Here is an 18,123-nt window from a genome sequence, read left to right as displayed (position 1 = left end):
GGGCCTACTGAAATCCACTTTTTTTGTTTTCTTTGGAGGGGGAAAAAAAAAGGCTATTATTCAGGATCTAAATGCTGTATCATTCACATCTTCCTTCTCCTTAAGAAATGCTCTTTGGGGACGAACGTCCCAGCCAGCAGCTGTTCTCCGCGGTGTCCGGTCCTGACCTACCCAAAAAGTTGTACTTTCTAATCATCTCTCGTGGTCAGTTTAACCTTTTGTAGTGAAATTAATGCATTTTCCCAGCGTGCTTTGCTTACGCATGGCCACCGCCATGCGCATCTGTGAAGGCTCCTGTGTCTGTCACGCCGTCACCTATTTTCTCATTACACTTGTCTAGACCTTTATTATAAATGTAATTGTTCCCATGTCAGTCACGTCTACTAGCCTGCGAGCGCCGACATGGCTTTGCCCGTTATCTTATTAAATCTGTGGTCCCTGGACCTGCGTGCCCAACCTCTCGAGATAAAAGGAGACGGAGAGAAGAGAGGAAGAAAAGGAAGAAAGAGGAAGGAGGGCGGGAGAGGAGGTGATGTCGGCACAGGGCAGACCCAGCCGGCTGGCGAGTCTTTGCGCTGCCTGCCCACGACGTCTCAAGATTCTTGTCGTGGTGAAGTGGACAGGCTCCAGGGGGCAGCGGAGCCTGGGTTCCACTCTGCTGTTCCTCTGCTCAGCAGGTGACCAGTTTGCCAGAGTTTGGAAAAGCAACCTCACCTTTCTACGCCTCGATTTCTCCATCTCTAGAACGGAGGTGATAATGTCACCTACCTCACGGTGATGGGAAAGCAGGATGAGGAAATGCTTCGCCCAGCACACTGCAGCGTCTGGGCAAGGACCCCAAAGGCTCAAGGAATGCTGGCGAGTGCTACCACTCCCCTCTTAAGATGATCTCGAGAGTCTCTCCAGCTCCCCAATTCTGACCCTGGAACACCCCTTTTTCTAAGAATGAAGGACCCTGCTAAGAAGCTCCGGGGTCCACTGTCCCCTTTCCCGGAAAGGAGAGAAGTTCGAGTCCTCTCTGTGACTCTCTCTAGCCAAAGCCCAGCAGTGAGGCAGTGAGAAGAGACATCCTCACACTGGAACGTGGCCTGGTCACTAAGCTGTCCTCTCAGTTCTGGCCAGACACGAATCCTTCCTGGCTACGGATTCTCTGGCAGTGACAAAGCAGAGTTTGTACAGCGGAGCTCTGAGGATTTATGATGAATAACTTAGCGTCTGACATGCAAACCCTAATTGTAAGTGCCAGTTCTAGAACAAAAATGATTCCTTGGGCAGGAAGGGGAAAAATTCTACAGGGCTGCACAACTGCCCAGCTGGCAGACCAGGCAGGCTCTGGAGTCACAGTGACTTGTGTTCACATCCTGGCTCTGCCACTTGAGAGCTTGGTGATCCAGGGCAAGTCACACGGATCCTTTCTGTGCCTCAATTTTCTCATCTGTGAAATGGCAAACATAGCACTTATCTCGGAAGGCAGTCGAAAGGATGAATTGAGGTAATACAGAGAAAGGGTCTTTAGAACAGTGCTGACCTATGGCAAATAAATACTCAATTAAAACCATCTATCATCAAATCATTGATCTTCATGACACCATGCATAACGTGATAAGCAGACCAAATTTTGTATACGCTGTAATTTAATAATCACGGGTTCATTCATTCACTCCATTCATTCATTCATTCATTCAATAATTTACTGAGCTCTTGCTACGTGCCAGGCACTATTCTAGGTATTGTGAATGGAGCGGAAAACAGATAAAACTCTGCTCTCACAGAGCTATCCTTCTAGGACTCACAACCAGGTCTCTCCTAACGCCTGGCGTACAAAGCGGTGCTCAAACCAGGGACAATTTTGGTCCCCAGTGGACACTGGACAACTTCTGTAGCCATCTGTGGTTTTCACAACCGGGGAGTGGAAGATTCTACTGGCATCTAGTGGGCAGAGGACATGGATGCTGCTACACATCCTGTAAGGCACACGACAGCCTCCCCTTCAGCGAAGAATTATCCTGCCCCAAATGTCAACCGTGCCGAGGCCGAGAGACTCTAGCATACGGGAATCCGTGAGAACTTAGTAGGTGCCTTGCTGGACATGGTCTTGGGTCACGGAGGCTACTGAGGTCACAGGGAGAGAACTCAGGAAAATGAGGGACATGGGGTGGTCGGAGAATAAGACCACGAGATTCCAGCTTTGCCTGGAATCATCCTTCCTAAGAGAGAGAAACATACAAAGTCCATGCAGTAGGAGGCCCCAAGCCCAGGAACAAAATGCTTCCTTTTTTTCCCACTGGTGACAAGTGAGCCCTGGGCTGCTAACCTTGCAAACAGGATCCAGTTCCCTCTTTGTCAGTTAATCTCACACCTAAATGAGAGCGAGTGCTGCTCCCGTAACTCTCCGCTAGAAGTTTAACCATGAGAACCCGGAAGCTCCCAATGAAATAAAAAAGTGACAATCAAGAATGAGACAAGCCTAACGCTTCCTCAACCTTCCTACAGTAACAAACCAAAGGATGTTTCCAACTTAGAGACAATACAGGAAGCACTCGTGGGTCTAAATCCCAGAGAGACATGGTGGGTCTGAAGTCCTGGATCACCCTGAGCATCGAGGTGGGATGAGTAAAAACAGGGACTCTGGAGCCAGAGCTTGGTCACTTAATGGCCCTTTGGCAAGTAACGTATCATTTCTGTGCCTTAGTTTTCTCCTACATAAAATGGGTACAGTGGTACCTGCCTCGTCCGTCATTACAAGGACTAAATACATAACTACAGCGTCAGCACAGAAAAGCACTTAAAACAGTACTTGGCTTCAGGTGAGACTATGTCCAAGCCTCCCATCATCACCACCATCGTAGTCATTACTGTGTCACTGCAGATAAGGGACTTAACCCCTCCGTGTCTCGGTTTCTTCTTCTGATAGTAGCCACCTCCTTGGGCTCAGGATTCAATTACATATGTTAACCACTCCAAACAATACTTGATATGTTGATACGTCCTTATTATTGCTTATGAAAAATTCTGACAAACGCACTGAAACTGGTTCTCATTCCATCTTAGGTTAAACTACTCATCAAAAAAAAAAAGACGCAAGAAAAAAAGATAGAAGGAAAGAAAGAAAGGAGGAGGAAGAGAGAGAAAGCAAGAAAGCGAGAGAAAGAAAGAGAAAACTTGGGGTCAGGACGGTTACAGAATACCTGGTGTCTCGTCGTGGACCCAGAACGTAAGCTCCGAGAACCATAACGAGGCGCCAAAGTTACCAGCTCCGGGCCCGCCTTCCGTTAGAGGGCACTTTAAACGATGCACATCATCACTTCGAACAACCTGAAGACCTGATACCCCACTGTTGGGGACGGGAGGCCTTCGCATCCCACGCAGGTGCTCCGGCACTTGCTCTGATGGACCAGGACAGCGCAGGCGGGAGCTGGGCCTGGGCGAGGGGTCTCCTCCTCCGCCTTCTCTCCGCCCTCCCAGCCTGACCGACCGCACATCATGGGAGGGGAGCGCGGAGACCGCGGAGATGCTCTGCTTGGAGCATGGCCTGTTACAAGCTCCATCTGAGCTCTCATGCACGGGTCTCAAGTGGTCAGAGGGAGAAGGGGACGGGTGTTTTTCAGACGTCTGACCCAAAGGTCTGGCAAGGCCAAGTCAACAAAGACACCAAAACAAATCGAGATCCAATGATTTCCCACCACGCAGAAGCCACCTGCTCAAACACCTGTCCTTGCCAAACTCAGTAAGACTACGTTTAGCTTCTTTCATCTTTCTAGCAGCTTCGGAGTCCGAGGAGGGAAGCGGAAATGCCCACAGAATGCAGCCTAGACTCCGCTGCTTGGCTCTGAGGTCGCATCAAACAAGCGAGAACGTTCTGGTCTCGCCTAATCTCATGGGGAGGAGGAAGAGATTCCCTTCCTGGTCTTCCTCTAGTTTTTTCACGAGTGAGGTGAGCCTGGTAGAGAAACGTGAAGATGGTGACGCGGGCCGGTGGGCCTCTTTGCCTGCTCTTGAATCGTCAGGTACAATCTGCCACCGTGGATGGCCACTCTGTTGGCTTCAGGGAAGCCGTCTTTTCCTGGATGATTCTGCCTGAACCCACTCCGCCTGCATTTCAGATGACTACAACATTGCGATGACGGCTGTTGGTGGCACCCCTTGTCATCCCATGTGTTACTCACCCTAATATCCAGCCCAAACAGTACAGACTAATTTGCATTTACAAGATCATTTAAAAACCCATTTCCTGGCTTCAGCAGGCAGAATGAATTGTGTTCATGCCTGACGGATGGCAGGGGGTAAGAAGCCAAGTGTTAATGCTCACATAAACCAGTCCTGGACAAGGTCTGAAAGAACAGAGGGATTCATGTTGGTTTCACTTTCCTTAGCTATATGACTGAGGCATATAAATCTATCCCATATATATAATGTGCAATGGATACGCCAACACCCTGAGCTTGACCTTCTGGGCCCATATGACTTGCACGGTGAGAAGGCAGCATTCCAATGAGCACTCCCCACCTGCCAAGCCCATCTGCTACAAGCTCCCTGGCAGCCAGAAGTCACAAATTATAGCCTACGGGATGCCTAAAAAAGTGCCAGCAGTCTTGGGGAGCAGAGGGCCAAAGGAACGGGAAGAATATGCCTTGTCTCACACTGAGTGAATATGTGACTAGGCTCCTATTATAAAAGTCAGATTGACCTAGAGTTCTGCTTCAGGTCAAAGAAGTTTAGGGAAACCTAAATAAATCATAAAATATTGGAAGCATGAAATCCACCAGAACCAGAAACTTGACTTCGTGGGTTCTCCGAAGGCATTTTCCAAAGACGACAGAAAGACAGTAAGTAAGCCGATCAATAACTAATCTCAACCACGCCGTCCTGATGTGTAAGTAACATCTTCGTGACCATGCATTTTGACTTCCAGGAAGAACTTCGAAGCCCCGCTTCATGACACCCTACCAGCTTCGGAAAAGACCCTCGCGCCTCTTTCAGCCCATTGATGTGGCTGGGAAACTGAGGCTTGTGCTACTTCGCAAGCTCTGTAACTTAGGGCCACGCTAACAGGAGGCCCCAGAGATACCGCCACATTTGGTTCTATCCTCTCGGCCATTTGAAAATTCTCTTTCTCAGAAAAAAAGAGAGGAAAAAAAAAAAAAAGAAGTCTAGCTGAGAAAATAAGAGCAGGAGCAGGATGCATTGCGACGGGAATGCCAGAAGACGGGACTTATTTCGCAAAGCAACAGTGTCTAGCACCTCCACAGAAGACTGCTCACACATTCGATCCAGTCCAAACGTAACATATACTTCACCCAAGAGTTTCTAGTGTTATAGCAATGCTATGTAAGAGCAGCGGGACCCGAAGTAACAGCCTATTTTAACACCTGGGGAGGGAAAAAATAAATAAAACTTGCATCTATTTATGGAAATGCATCAAGGTGTAGAAAATGACGCTTTTTCCCATCCCTGTCCTAACAGAATGCAGTAGGTGGTAAGCCCTCACCACCCAGGAAAGATGTTACCAGCTCTTCCGCTAGCTAGGCATATGAATACATTATTTCCTTAAAAAAAAAAATTACAACAACAAAAAAACTAATAGCATCCTATTGGGTGTAAGTATTTTATGTTATACACAGTTGACACCTATTTGAATTGGGTACAATGGCGTTTAATTGTTTTCTTCTATGCATAGCAAAAGCAACCAATTGAATCTAATATTAGTCATTCATCAGATAAAACATTTTCAGGGAAACAAACTGCTATATTTTTTCCTCAAAGAACAGCAAGGATTTTAAACACATTTTCCCGGAGATGTTACGCTGAAGAAAACAGCTTAGAAATGTTACTTTAAACAAATGGGTTCTCTGGCTACCAACAAGACGGATCGCAACAAATGCTTGGCTCTGTTCCTTGCAAGGCTCCTTCTGCCCACCTGTCAAAGGCAGTTTTGACCCCCACCAATCCAAGAGGCCGCCTCTGGAGCTGTGAAATGTGCCACCCTGCACGCATGCCCTCTGCCCCGTATGCCAGCATCCTCATTAGGGATTATCCAACTCACTTGAAGCAAGGAGAGAGAAGACGGGCTGGCTGCCAAGTGTTCTCTGAACACAGATTCCGAAAGAAGATCCTGCAAAGTGTTGAGAGCTCAGATTTTCAGCAGTTCACTTTCTAGACTCTGTTACGTAGCAACCATGCCAGTGCACAGAGGGACCAACCAAGTTAATATTTCGTTTAAACGACACACTGCATTAACCCTCTTGAAAATCCAAGTTTTCTTCATTGACTTACCTACTGTCCAATATCATCACTGGAACAAAACATCCAATGGTAGATTGATGAGCTTGTTTAATTCATCTTTAAAAAAATTCTTTTTTAACCAACAAATGTAAGAAAGGATCTAACAATTTTTGGCAGGAGGAGCAAAAGGTGACTCTTTCCCCCATAACCATTGTACTAATATTATTAAAAGCACATTAGCATGCATTTAATATGTGCATAATGCCCTTTATTTAAAAGATGACTTATACCTTTACATTTTGAAAGATACTCATTTCATTCAAAACCTTGATTTGAAAAGTGATAACTCAATAGCGCTAAATACTCTTAGGGTTTGGGCCTGATGAATCGCACCAACGCAGACAAAATTAAAACAGAAAGACTAATTCAGAAGAATAGTCAGGAACCCCCAGGAGCTGAGCTGCTGTGAGCCTTCCTGGAGGTATCTTATGAAGATGCATGAGGAAACCAATCAACCACATGTTAAAATTAACTTGGGAGAATCCGATGCTTTCCTTTAAGAATACCAAAACACGAGCACAAGAAACCACCAGAACACTTCTGCGGAGGGGCTCTGTGCTACCAGGATGCTGAGAAAAGGTCATGAGGAAAACCGAAGCAAACCCAAACAAGAAGGCAAAACTCACGGAGGCTAAATCATGTAAAAAGTACCGGACTGACGTCCTGTGGCTGTAGATGAGTAAATAATGCCCCACTGGGGGCTGGATTTCCTTTCAACCATCACATGGGTTTCAAGTCACATCAATTTAGAGGGATACGTGGCCAACAATTAAGTTGAGTTTAAACCTTTAACATTTGTTTTCTGATTGGAAAATCACTATATGCCCCCTAGGAAAGGTTTTGAAAAATACCAATGGGACACAGAGGAAAAATCAAGACCGTCCTTCATTCACCACCCACGGACAGCCACCGACAAGGGCAGGCTGCTCCCTAAGAGCAGCAGGGAGCTGGGGAGGGGGGTGGGTGTGTGTGTGTGTGTGTGTGTGTGTGTGTGTGGACATCGAGAAATTCAAAAGCCAGTTCCCCTTCCACAGTCTTGTGCATTGTTATAGGAAGAAAAGGAAAACAACCCCCTTACTTCACTGAAACACCCTAACCACCAGCCAAGTATTCCGGCTTCCGAAGTTCAGGGTGTCCATCACTGCTGCACTGACCTCCTTAGCATGCTCAGTCTGCAACTAGACTCAGGACTCAGATAAAAGCCACTTAACTTTTCCTTGGCTGAGGAAAGGGGCAGACGGTGGGGCCATAAACCAGCATTGTTCACTCCTCCTTACCACGGCTTGTGATTCTTAGCAAAACGCCAGTTCTTAGCTATTTCTTAATGTTGGAAGAGACCCTGCCTATAAAAAGTAAGGCACTGCTGTGCAATCTGCCTTCCTTTCTTTTTGCCTAGGTACCAGCGAAGAACATCTTTCGCACACGATGAATAGCAAGGCATCAATGACAGAATGGCCAGATACCCACCTTGAAAACCGTGCAGCAAGCACCAGGCTCACAACACCTGCCCACCATTACGTCATTGGCTACCTCCGCACCAAATTCCTGCCCCGCTTCCGAAGACTTTAGATGAACTCCAAGTATCAAGCTAAGGTCTGACTTGGAATTGAGCATGAAAACTACTAATCATGTTTAGGTTTAACACGTGACACCCCAAAAAAGCACACCTTCCCCAGAAAGGTAAGGAGGAAACAAAGTGACGAAGGAACGACATTACTAGGAAAACAGACTCTCCACACTTAGGAGAAGCTCTTGAAATGACAACAAAACCAGAAAATCCTTCTGGGCCACTGAGCCATTGGTACCTCATACTTCATCGAGTGATGTATTTACACAAGTGGCCCTCTCCTGGTCTGGATATCTTTTTTTTTTTTTTTCTGTCGTGTTCTGGATTTCAGCAGTTTAGTTTACAATTCAAATGATATTAATAATCAGTGGCACCTGTTTCTTAAAGGCAACTAGGCAAAAAAAAAAAAAAAAAACTTTTCAATTCACAGAAAATAAACAGCACATTTTTGGGATGCTTCCTCCACCTTTAACCCTCAGAGGGTTCAGAGCTCCAACGCTGTCAATGTCAACACAGACCAGCTGTCTTTTTTCTTTTTTTCTCTCCTCTAAACTGTAGAGCCCCTTCGAGCAGCAGCAGCGGCTCGGGGCAACCCACCATCTAAGCCTTCATTTCGCCAGGAGCCCACACCACTCGGCCTCTGAGGGTCTAAGATTTCTCCCTGGGAAGTGCTCCCGGGGTCAATTATTTGCTGGAAATTTAAACTCCCTGCCGAGCAGGGCATCCACTGTGGCATCGCTATATCCCCGCTGCCCGCGCGGTCTCACGTGGGGAGAAAATAAAGTCCAGACGCAATGGAGACGAGGGATGCGGCGTCCGTGGAGAAAAGTGCAGAGCGGCCCCAGCGCCTAACCCCACGGCAGCAGAGCCTGGAGCTCGCGCTCGGGGGAACAGCCCTTCCAAAGGAAGCAGCCTCCCCTCCGGAACCGGGGGGGAGCTGTGGCATTCGCCCCTGCCGGGCGTGGGGGCGAAGGCCCGGGCATGAAAAGTTTGCCCACGGAGCTGGGGGCAAACTAAAGGGCACTTTCCGCGGCCGGAAGGGGCCCGCCGGCGGGGCCGGCGCGACCGCGCGAAGCCGTGCCCGCCGCGCCCGGGTCTCCGTTCACGACAGCCGCCTGCAACTCCCAGCCGGGGAGCGGCGGTGGCCGCGCCGGGCGGAAAGGGTGACGAGCCGCCACGCCAAGAGATGTCGCCGCGGGCGAAGCCGAGCGCGCGGCCACCTCCGGGCCCCCGCGCCGCCCCGGGCGCCGCGCGGTCCTACCGTGCGCGCCGAGCTGGGGGTTCTCCATGGTCGCCGCCGCCGCCGCGTCCGCCGCCGCCGCCGCCGCCGCGCCCGGGCCCGGCCCGGGGCCGCCGCCGCCGCTCAGTTCCGCCAGCCTCCGGTTGGTGGCCGTGAGTTCGGCTCGCAGGTTGGTCACCTCCTGGCTGGCCGACTGGACCGCCCCATCGATGCGGAGCGCGAGCTGCTTATTGTCTTCCATCATGCTCAGGATGTTGGCCTGGGGGCGAGAGAGGTGACAAAGAGCTGCATGACGCGCGGCGGGGGGCGCGCGCGGCCGGGCGCCCTCGGCTCTACCTGTTGGGTCCCCCCGCGGCCCGGCTTCCCCCGCGCCCCGGCCCCAGGCACCGGCAGCGCCGGCTCCTCCGGCGCAGGAATGACAGCGGCGCCTCCAGCCCGAGCCGCGGCGGGCGCGAGGCGGCGCGGGGCGGGGGGCGGGAGGAGGAGGAGCGGGAGCGGGAGGAGGGGCCGCGATCGCCGAGACCCCGGCGCCGAGAGCGCTCGGAGGACACCGCGCGCCGCCCGGCACTCTCGGTGGAGCCTACCATTCGGCGCGCGCTCGGGAGGGGGCCTGGGCCGGGGGCCCGGGCTCCCCCTCAGCCTCCCGCGGCCCCCACTTCGGGGACACACCCCCCGGGGGGGCCAGGGGGGATGAGCGGCGGCTCCGAGTGGGCCAACGTGCCGCCCCTGTGGAGCGGTGGGGGGGCGCCTGCTCCAAGACCGGCCCTCGGTCCCCTCCCTGTGGAGCGGTGGGGCGGCCCCCGCCCTGGCGAACTAGCGCCCCGCGCCGTGCTGGGGCTGGGCAGGAGGTGGGTGCTTGGACTGAGGGGTGCTTGGTAAAGGGGCCCCGAGGGGACCGGGGATGGAGGTCCGGGGGAGGGGCATCCGGCGCGAGCTCGGGAGTGGAGTTCTTGCCTTGTGGGTTCCTTGAAATGCGGGGAGGCAGCTGCAGCGGGGAGCTGGGCTGGTGGCCCGCGTGCCTCTCACCCTCCAGCCGCCCCCCCCCCCCACACACACACACCTTCGCCCCCCGGATTCGCGCTGCGCTCCTCCTCCTCCTCCGAGGAACGCTCTGTCCCTCCCCAGGGCGGGCCGCTCGCGCTCTGGCCTCCACTCAGACCTGAAACCGGTGTGTGCGCCCGAGGTGCACGGGAGGCCTTAGCCGGGTCCCAAGTTTCTTCGCTGGGTTGGGGTGCGAGGGGGATGAGGCCGGGACGGGAAGCTGGAAGGCGTCCGCGGGGCTTCTCCCTTTCCCCTCCTACTGGAAGTGCCGAAGCCAGCTGACCCCAGCTTACCCACTCTCTTCACGGGGAAACACGAGGGAACCTGAAGCTCATAAAGCCATCTAGCCCTTCGTCCTCCCAGAGCACAGGGTTTGCATTTTTCACTGGGGCCCTGGATTCCAGCCACCAGACCTTGTTACCATAGCAAGTTTCATTCCATGCAAATAGGACAATTTAAAACAGCCAATGTCACGGGTCCACCACCATTCCAGCTCAGAGCCCAGGGCAGAAGCCCTTGCACAGCCTGAGTTCGTGGACCCTTGAGAATTCAACAGCATTTATTGGAAACCTTCCGTTTGCAAAATGCATAATGTGCATTATCATCTCTTTGGAGTAAGGGGTATTGTTCCCAGTTTAGAGACGAGGAAACTGAGTCTACAGGCAGGTTTAAGCAATTTACACAAAGAGCCCACAGAAATCAGGTGAAACCAGCTCCAGAAGTAAGCAGTCATCTGATTCTGAGGCAGTCCCATTGTGCCTTCAGAAGGACGTGGATGCTGGAGTTTTGTTAGTTTGTTTTTTCCTTTTACAGGGAACCACGAACACAAACTCTTGCTCCATCCCCCTGTGACCACTAAAAAGCTTTTGCAAGAGGGCAGGACAGTATTAGCTGGTGGAGCTTGTCGCAGCAGACACAATTTTTCACTCTGTCCACTCTACTCAGCTAACCAGTCAGCTGGGGACTGGCCCTGACCTTAGCCTCGTTAGCACAAGTTCTGACCCACTGGGCCGGCGAAGGCACTTCGACTGGGTATATTTGTAAAACAGGATTCAGTTCCTTGAAGTTCTTCAGTTAAATCATGGAGGGGCATCAAAATTAGAGCTTTGTGTGTCTTCTTCCAAAGGGAGGCATGCTTTGGCCACAGTGGAAAACAGTTTCGGGATTCCTCAGAAAGTTAAATGTTGAATTATATGGCCCAGAAATACCACTCCTAGGTATACACACCAAAGAGGTAAAAAACAGATTCACACAAAGATTTGTACACAAATATTCATAGAAGCACTATTCACAATAGCCAGCAGGTGAAAACAACCCAAACGTCCCTCAACAAAAGGATGGATAAACAACAGCTTGTGGTATATCCACACAATGGACTGTTATTCGACCATGAAAAGGAACATATAAAGTACTGATATGTGTTAAAATGTGCATAAACCTAAAAAAAAATTACGCTAGGTGAAAGCAGCCAGACACAGAAGGTCACATGTTATGTGATTCCATTCCCATGAAATGTCCAGAAAGACGATAAATCCACGGAGACGGAAAGCAGATGCGTGTGAACCAGGGGCTGGGGGCGGGGTGAGAATGGGGGGGGGCGCTGCTTAACGGGGAAGGGGTTTATTCGGGGTGATCAGAATGTTTTAGAAGCAGACACAGTTGCGCACCATAGGGAATGTAATGAATACCATCAAATCGCTCACTTTAAAGTGGTCAGCACGTATGCAAACACAGAAAAAGGGAGGGGGTGTTCTGGGAACGGACCTCGTGAGAAAACAATTAAGAGCAGCTGTGTGCGTGCGTGTGCGTGTGTGTGTGTGTGTGTGTGTGTGTCTGCGCGCGCGCGCGTGCACTCACACCTCTGGACAGCACTCCTCCGAAGGTGCAGTAATTTACCTGTGTACCTGTCTCTCTCCCACTCCGCTGGGAGCGTCTGCCTGAGGGAGGAGGGTGGTCAGTGTCCGTGTTACTCATGTTTGCGTCCTCGCCGCCTTGCTCAGAGTCAGCGCTCTGCAAACAAGTGTGTGTGAGCGTGTCTGTGCGGTAAACAAACTGACCAACTGTTACTCATGTTCCTCGTCAGCGAGATTATCCCCACACACCAGAACCTTAAAATCCAGTCAAACACACACACAACAAAACAAAATATCCAACAAGGAGGAAAGGAGGCCAAGACGTATTTCTCGGACCCCTTCTCATTTCTCGGCCTCCTTTTCCCCAACTGTGGTACAGCCATTGACGTTTCAAGAAATTCCTAGGGTGCCTCCTAGGGTCTTAAAGAATTCTATTTTTTGAGACTTTTTTCCCCCCTCTTAACGTGAAACAGGGGCTTTCCCCAGCTGGACCTCCTTCTGTTCACCCACACGCAGAAGGACCAGATCTCAGAGGGGAAGTCCGAGATCAATTAGCCTCCAGAATCTACTTGCTTTAAACCCACAGTGTTACTGGTCTACCTTTCTTCCCTCCAACTTCCACCAGCGCTCCTCCTTAGGTGATCTCAGGTAACAAACCAGCCACGGAATCCATCCTTTCCCACTGGCCTAACACCCTTGCAAGCTCACGTGCCTATCTGGGGGCCAGTAAGCATTTACAACTCATTTCTTGGGGCTCCAGACCCATCCGTCATCCACGGTGCGCTCTCTCTCGCTCTCTCGCTCTCTTGCTCTCTCTCTTTCTCTCTCTCTCTCACTCTCTCTCGCTCTCTCTCGCTCTCTCTTGCTCTCTCGCTCTCTCTCGGACCCACAGCCATGAGGATTTGACAGCACTGTGTGTTCTGTCTCAGGACCCTACCTTCTGCATGTTCCTAAAGTAGCTCTTGCCTCAGACCCCAGTAAGCCGATATGAAGAACCAAGCCAGAAAGAGTATTTGCTTCGCAGGGACCGGCTGCCGTTTCCCCGGTATCGCTGGTCGCTGTGCCTCCCTGTCATCCAAATGCCACCCAAGGCTCAGGCCGCGCACTGGCCCTCGTGTAGTCACCGGCCTCTGCCGGTTTTTCCTGAGTGTTCGGTTTTCTAAGTAGAATGAGCAAACCGTGCCATGTGCATTGGGTATCCGCCGCCAAAGCTCACCTGGGCACTTTGCAAAGTGCAAAACCGTCCTTTGCTCAGAGAAAGAAAAATTCCTGATGAGAAGCAAGCCAGAGGCGAACCCATCGCTGGCAGCAATGTTATGTGCACCTCCCTTCTCCCGTAAATAGAGTGAGTTTACAGCTTGATGTCCAAACTGGGACTCTTTTGAGAGTGAAAGAGGATGGCATGAGTAATGAAGCCAGGACAAGAGGCATAAATTGGACCTGTCCCAGGAAACCCTGTTATATGTGGTGGCCCTACCCTCTAACCAAAGGATGCTATTTGGTCCTAAGAGGCAACCTTGGGGCCATTTCCTCCAGCACCCTCAGTGTATACGAATGGAGAAACAAAGACTTTTACCGATGCGCACCAGGGACTGTCAAGCTCATGCTGGACCACCGATGCACATGGACCCTCCTAAGTTCCAGAGGTAGGAGAGCAAGTCCGCCATGCCGCGCAAACTGGCCTCTGACTTCGTTTTGTGCCAGCCTCCCCCTAGCTCACTACAGACCCTTAATTCAGGGCCTTTGCCTGGAATAATCTCCCTGGCTCTCTCTGCATCTGATTCCTTTTGATCCCCTAGATTTAACATTCGTCATTTACCGATTTCGTAGCATGTATTGCCATTGATTGATTGTTTTGTTTGTTTGGTTACTTATTAATTTGAAATATGAGCTGAGGGTTTGAGAGGTCAGTCGCCATAAATCTGGTTCACTGGGGCGAAGGTCTCTAAACGCCTGGTCCTGAGGTCCCCAAGGCGTCCTGTTGATGCCGTTTAGTCTCGACTCCGTGGAATTCAGAAGAAATAAATGTCCTTTCCTGGAGCTAATCTGATGGTTTCCATTGCGTGCAACCCAATGCCCAGGTGAAGACTGCGATCCACCCCCCAGCACATGTCCCCACTCAGCTGGTCTTGGACCCTCGGGAAGGCGGGATGGTGTCCAGTTATTTTTGCTTTCACTGCCTGGTGCTCAACAGATGCTTCTCCAAAGAGTTTGTGTTGACTGCGCAAGTTCACCCCTCCCCCCACCTCCTATAACTTCATATCCACAAAGATACTTCTTCTCTTGTTAAAACCCTTCCCGTCTTCAGTCTCCTCCAGGAATTCTAGTCATATCTCACTTTCCAAAGAACTGTCACATCTCGCCCCTTATTTCATCCTTGAGACAACGCCATCAGGTGGAGGGGAGTTCCAGTCACCTGGAATCTACATTGGGCCAATTAAGACGCGGAGCCTGAGCGATTTAGTCTAAGATCACAAAACGGACCTAAAAAGTCTGTGAGGGGAGGCGCGTGCCTGCATGTCCTTCATCCTCTTTGCCTTTGGTGCTCGACACATACTTGCCAAGTGAGTGAGCTGGGGCCAGGACTTAAAGATGCAAACATGTGGCCCAGTTTTCTCTTGACTCAATCAGGGCCCTGGTTTCTGTTTGGCTCAAGAATGGGAGGCAGTATTCACATGGTCCTGGCTTCAAGGGGAAGTTCATACTCGGGACAGGGCGGCAAAGGAGAGGTCTGAAAGGGAGGCCAGCGTGTGACGGACCCCTGGGCCCAGGACTCAGTGCCCTGAGGACCCCTGACGCTCCCTTGGGCTGGCAGGTGGCTGCCCACGGGAGCCAGGGAGAAGAACGGTGGTTCTGCCTCCGGCACTTCAAATTAAAGGCGACCTCCTGCTAACAGTGTCTGTGTGAAACACACCTCTGGACTTCAGGCTGGTTCCGGTGTTTCTCAAAGTGAGGCTGAAGACCCCCGATGTGGAGGTCTCCGGGAGATGCTTGCTCAAATGTCGACCCCCACTCCCACGCCTGACCAGCCAGCATCTCGTGAAGGTGCTGGAGGTCTAGGCGTTCAGGACAGGTTCTGGTAAAGCACTGAGCTCACGTGCGAAACCCGTAAATGCGAGGAACCTTCCGAGTGCGGGTGGTGGCCGCACGGGCTCCCTGCTCTGTCTCTGCTGGATGCCGCGGGCCCCATGTCTTTCTGCCTTCCTCCACTCAAGAGTCCCTAGGGAATCACCTCCGCTCTCTGCCGATGGATGCTCTCTTTATTCAAATTGTCACATGCGAATCCTGGCCAATCTAGGAGATGTATCTTTTGTACATTTACACGATCGACTTGGGCTGAGTGGGTTTTAACATGTACTCTGGGGAAAAGGGCAAAGCCTCTCTCAGACGAGGGCAGCCAGGCGTCGGGCTCTGGGTGAGAAGATTGGGGGTGGGAGGGGAGGAACGTGGAGAAGAGTGTGTAGACAGTGAACCCCAATAGCTAAGCTATAATCCCTTCCCAGCAATGCCCCCCACCATTGGTCACCCTCATAACCACAGTCATGAAATGAAGGGGTGGAGGGAAAAAAGAAACCAGGCAGAAAACACAGAGCAGAGGGCTGTGGGGCGTAGGGAAACAGCCCACAGCCAGAGGATGGGAAAGGACGTGCGCAGATATAGATTGCGTGTGTGTGTGATTTATATACCAATGGCACGTATAGTGATGCCCTCATGACGACTTTGGGTCAACTATGGACCACACATAGGACGGTGTTCCCATGAAATTACAATGGAGCTGAGAGACTCCTCTGGCCCAGTGTTGTCACAGCCGTCGTGACATTGTAGCGCAGTGCATTACTCACAGGTGTGTGGCGATGCTGGCGTAAACAACCAAGCACACGGCCAGCCGTACAGAAGCACAGGACGCCACATTTTTACTGTACGTTTTCTGTTTAGACATGTTCACGTACGGAGATGTCATTGTGTGACAATCGCCTACAGCATTCACTACAGTGACATACTCTGTATGTATCCCAGGAGCAATGGCCTGGACCAGCGGTCTCCAACCTCTGGGCCTCAGACCAGTACTGGTCCGTGGCCCGTTAGGAACTGGGCCGCACAGCAGGAAGTGAGCGGCGGGCCAGTGAGCGAAGCTTCGTCTGTATCTGCAGCCGCTCCCCAGCACCAGCATCACCGCCTCAGCTCCACCTCAGATCATCGGGCATTAGATCCTCAGAGGAGCACCGGTCCCTGGTGCCACAAAGGTTGGGGACCGCTGGGCTAGACCACAGAGCCTAGGTGGGTAGTAGGCTGCCCCATCTGGGTCCGTGTGAGCCTGCTCCGCGATGTTCACAGAATGGCGAAATCGCCTAATGACGCATCTCTCAGAAAGACTCCCCGTCGCCAAGTGACGGGTGACTGTGTCTGTGTAGAAACAGCACAGTGATGACTGCGAACAGTGACATTCTCCTCTTGGCTTCCCGAGCGATCTCTCACCTACAGACAGGAATGTTGCCCAGGCGTATCCCTTCTGTGTGTGTAGTTAACCAACCTGGTTACTAACTTCTGTGTGTTTTTCATTTGCAAACAGTTCTTTAATAATCACTTATAATTCAGAAGCTCCCGTGTATGAAATAGATACATTTTAAATATACATACTAACCAAAGACTTAAACACATAAGCAGATATATGTAAAGCCCGTATTTCTTGACAGAAATGCGATTTTTTTGCTGCTTGAAGGTTCTTCAGGTTTTTTGATATGCTTATTATTTGGTGTTGTATGGTGATTACAAGGGCGTGTGGGTGACGGCCTGGCCTCTTGGCTCTGCCACAGCCTCCAGGAGTGACACTGGGCAAATAACAACAGCCGAGCAGAATACAAAACCTTGGGACAAATATGTCCACCTACAGAAAACTGTCCCCACAGCCCCCAAAACTGGTCCGGCCCCCAGGTATCTCATTGGACTTCCTGCCCTCTCCTGTCTTGGCCGTCTCCATGGGCTGGGAGCTATTTTTTTTTTTTTTTTTTCCAGCACTGCGGAGCAGTCTCTGGGAGGTTTCCTCAAAAGGGCTGAAGATAATACAGCCAAATCTGCCAGGCATTCAGTCATCTAATTCCTCATCTCGGCGAAGCCCCCTCTCCACGGCCTCCTGGTGGGACGATGCTCGCTGACACTATCGATGACCTCACCCTTCTCTGTGGGTGAGAGTAGAATCGAGGCATAGGCTCTGGAGTCAGCCAGACAAGGGTTCGAGTCCCCGCCCTTCCACTTACTAGCTCTGTGACGCTAGATGAGTTACTTAGCGTCTCTGAGCCTCAACTTCCTCATGGCTAGAATGGGGATAACGTCACTACCTGCTTCGTAAATGTGTTGAGGAATTAAAAGAGACAATGCGTGCGAAGCATTTGGCAGAGTGCCTGGTGCCTGGAGAGAACTCGATAGATGTTATCGGTGATGCAGACACGGATGACAGAGATGACGGTGGTGACGGTGAGAGTCGTGAGGGCAGCTCCCAGTCTTCGGAGATCCACTGGAGTCTGCCACTCTGCTCATCCATTTATTGCCTCTAACTCAGGCTGGATCTTCCCAATACTGAAGACAGGTGTTACGATCCCCCTTTAGCAGATCAGCAATGAGCCTAAGGTCTCTGCCTTTTCTTTCTTCCCTTTACCCCTCTGAGACACGAACACAATCTCATCCCTGTGTGCACTAATGCACCAAGGAACCTTCTGTGTCCCTTCCAACCCCACACCCTTCATCCCCTGCCAAAGGCACCGACCTCATGGAGAAGCGGGCAAGGGAGCCACTCCCGGTGCCTGGTGGGTTCGCGTCTCCAGACTCTGGGGACTTGTGCAGTAAATTAGTCCTCGTAGTTCATGAAATGATACCCCGGTGGCTTGAAATACTTTACAGACCTACCCTAAATGGGTAATTTATTCTTTTCTCACTGATAGTATACTTCTTGTCATCTCCATTCTAGAAAAATTGCTTTCTATGCTCCCTAGGGGGGATGGGTGGGGGAGGTAGGAGGGGGTATTTTCTGAACAAAAGTGCATCGATGTGGTAGGGAGCAGAGTGGGAATTTCCAAGAGTGGGAGATTCAGGATCCCTTTCTCCCCATATTTCGATCTCTCTCTCTCTCTCTCTCTCTCTCTCTC

The 18,123-nt window shown here is 51.2% G+C and overlaps 1 protein-coding gene across 2 annotated transcripts in view; it reads right to left on the bottom strand.

The window, feature by feature from the left end:
• The window catches only part of KAZN (kazrin, periplakin interacting protein), a 911,581-nt gene that overhangs the window by 386,390 nt on the left and 507,068 nt on the right, over positions 1 to 18,123 (bottom strand). For both annotated transcript variants that reach the window (XM_036228924.1, XM_036228931.1), the window contains exon 3: positions 9,111 to 9,348. In XM_036228924.1, the coding sequence (XP_036084817.1) occupies positions 9,111 to 9,348 (238 nt within the window). The remainder of the gene's footprint in view (positions 1 to 9,110; positions 9,349 to 18,123) is intronic.

Source organism: Rousettus aegyptiacus, unplaced genomic scaffold, assembly GCF_014176215.1.
Source record: "Rousettus aegyptiacus isolate mRouAeg1 unplaced genomic scaffold, mRouAeg1.p scaffold_m13_p_1, whole genome shotgun sequence".
Classification (NCBI taxonomy): domain Eukaryota; kingdom Metazoa; phylum Chordata; class Mammalia; order Chiroptera; family Pteropodidae; genus Rousettus; species Rousettus aegyptiacus.
The sequence above is the reverse complement of the archived record's forward strand: the minus strand, read 5'-3'. Positions and strand labels throughout refer to the sequence as shown.